This window comes from Priapulus caudatus, unplaced genomic scaffold, assembly GCF_000485595.1.
Source record: "Priapulus caudatus unplaced genomic scaffold, Priapulus_caudatus-5.0.1 Scaffold9861, whole genome shotgun sequence".
Classification (NCBI taxonomy): domain Eukaryota; kingdom Metazoa; phylum Priapulida; class Priapulimorpha; order Priapulimorphida; family Priapulidae; genus Priapulus; species Priapulus caudatus.
Window position 1 is genome coordinate 1,119 of NW_014586922.1, and position 1,573 is coordinate 2,691.

Genomic DNA, 1,573 nt, shown 5'->3' on the forward strand with positions numbered 1-1,573 from the left:
GTTTCGCCAAGGTGCCTCCGGCTTGACCGGGTGCATGCACTGTCTAATAATAAAGCTTTTTGCCTAATTGATACTTTTCAGCCACTCACTTCGTAAGTAAATTCAAACATCACATTCGGCCTTTCTACCAGTTGCTTTGATGTAGCCGATTAAATGGCTCACAAACTCGACCGGCTCTCACTTCCATTGAAACTGTTATCAGATCAATAAAAATAACAACAGAACAAATCGCCTTACTATCGATTTAGAAACAGACTTGAATCATTGTTTCTCATTCCATGTGCAATCTTTTAACAGCGCGACACAATTACAAACGCAGAGGGATTAACTGATTCAGGCTTTCGCCTGAGTCTTCGGATACATATCGTGGATTCTTTTCGTAAAACACCAAACAATAGCATTCAGCACGACATTCACTGCAAGTGGCACATTCCTGCGTTGTGGTAATGTACCGCAAATTTTAACACGTGTACGCATAGAAATTCTTTAGCTTAAATCGATGTTTAGGCAGCAACGCTACGTAGATTAGTGGTTAAACGCATTTCTTCGGGGTATTACATTAACGATACAAAGCCCGGCAGTTGCAATTGGCCCCCCCCTCATTCTGCACTTGTTTTCTGTCTAAACTTTGAAGGAATCATTTGCATCCACTAGTAGGTTTGCTTCGCCACGGCCAATCGTTAGCAGCGTACCCATTTTATTTCTCACATATGGATGTAAAGAATGCGTTGGCCTTTGATATCAAAATCTCATAATGCGCCCTGTACGTTCGACGCTGCATATTCTTGATGACTCTAACAGGATGTTTGCCTGACAGCGAGAAGATCGAAAGGCTGAGAAATCGTTCTCACCTAACAAAAATTGAGCCGCTGTATTCATCGCCACGTCGTCGAGCGGTTCATACTGCCAAGCAACATTGTGCTGAAACACAGCGGGACGTGTTCTGCGATTAAATAATATATAGCGATAGCTACGTGAGATAGCGCTAAAACGTGCACTAAAACTGTCGTCGGCCTGACGCACCCAATGAATTGAAACATCGCCAGGTAGGTTGGTATTTCCACCCAGCATCCAAGCTTTTAACTTACGCTGCACTTTTGTATCAAAATGCACCACTTGCCCTGTAGCATGTACGCCTGTATCCGTACGACCAGCACAGGTTACTCGAACAGGCTGATTTGCTACTTTCGATAAGGCTTTTTCCAACTCATCCTGAACCGTACGAGTGCCATGTGATTGCATTTGGTAACCACTAAAACCACTGCCATTATATTCCACACCTAACACTATTCTTTGTCTAGGCGCGGTGTTTGCTTTCTGTTGTATTTGTTCAGACTTCGTCATTACTTATTTGCATGGCCATAAAAAACGCCACACTGTTAAACAGAATGGCGTTTTTTATTTTACAGCAGTTTAGCGAAAAAATGTTTTCTCTATCTATGCTGCCGCGTGTTTTTATTTCTAGTCTAGTTTTGACATCAAATCATTGGCTTCTTGTTTTTGCTCATCATTACCCTCAGCCAATACTTCATCAAGAATTCCGCGCGTGCCATCATGGTCACCCATATCAAGA

General features: G+C 42.6%; 1 protein-coding gene across 1 annotated transcript; it reads right to left on the minus strand.

The window, feature by feature from the left end:
• Positions 1-767: 767 nt before the first annotated feature.
• Positions 768-1,553, minus strand: LOC106820300 (tRNA pseudouridine synthase A-like; the record flags this gene model as incomplete). The annotated part of the gene is made up of 3 exons (XM_014824822.1): positions 1,515-1,553; positions 1,096-1,212; positions 768-921 (listed from the first exon to the last, which is right to left on the minus strand). Coding segments are annotated over exons 1-3 (310 nt in total), but the record flags the coding sequence as incomplete, so codon positions are not given.
• Positions 1,554-1,573: the final 20 nt, after the last annotated feature.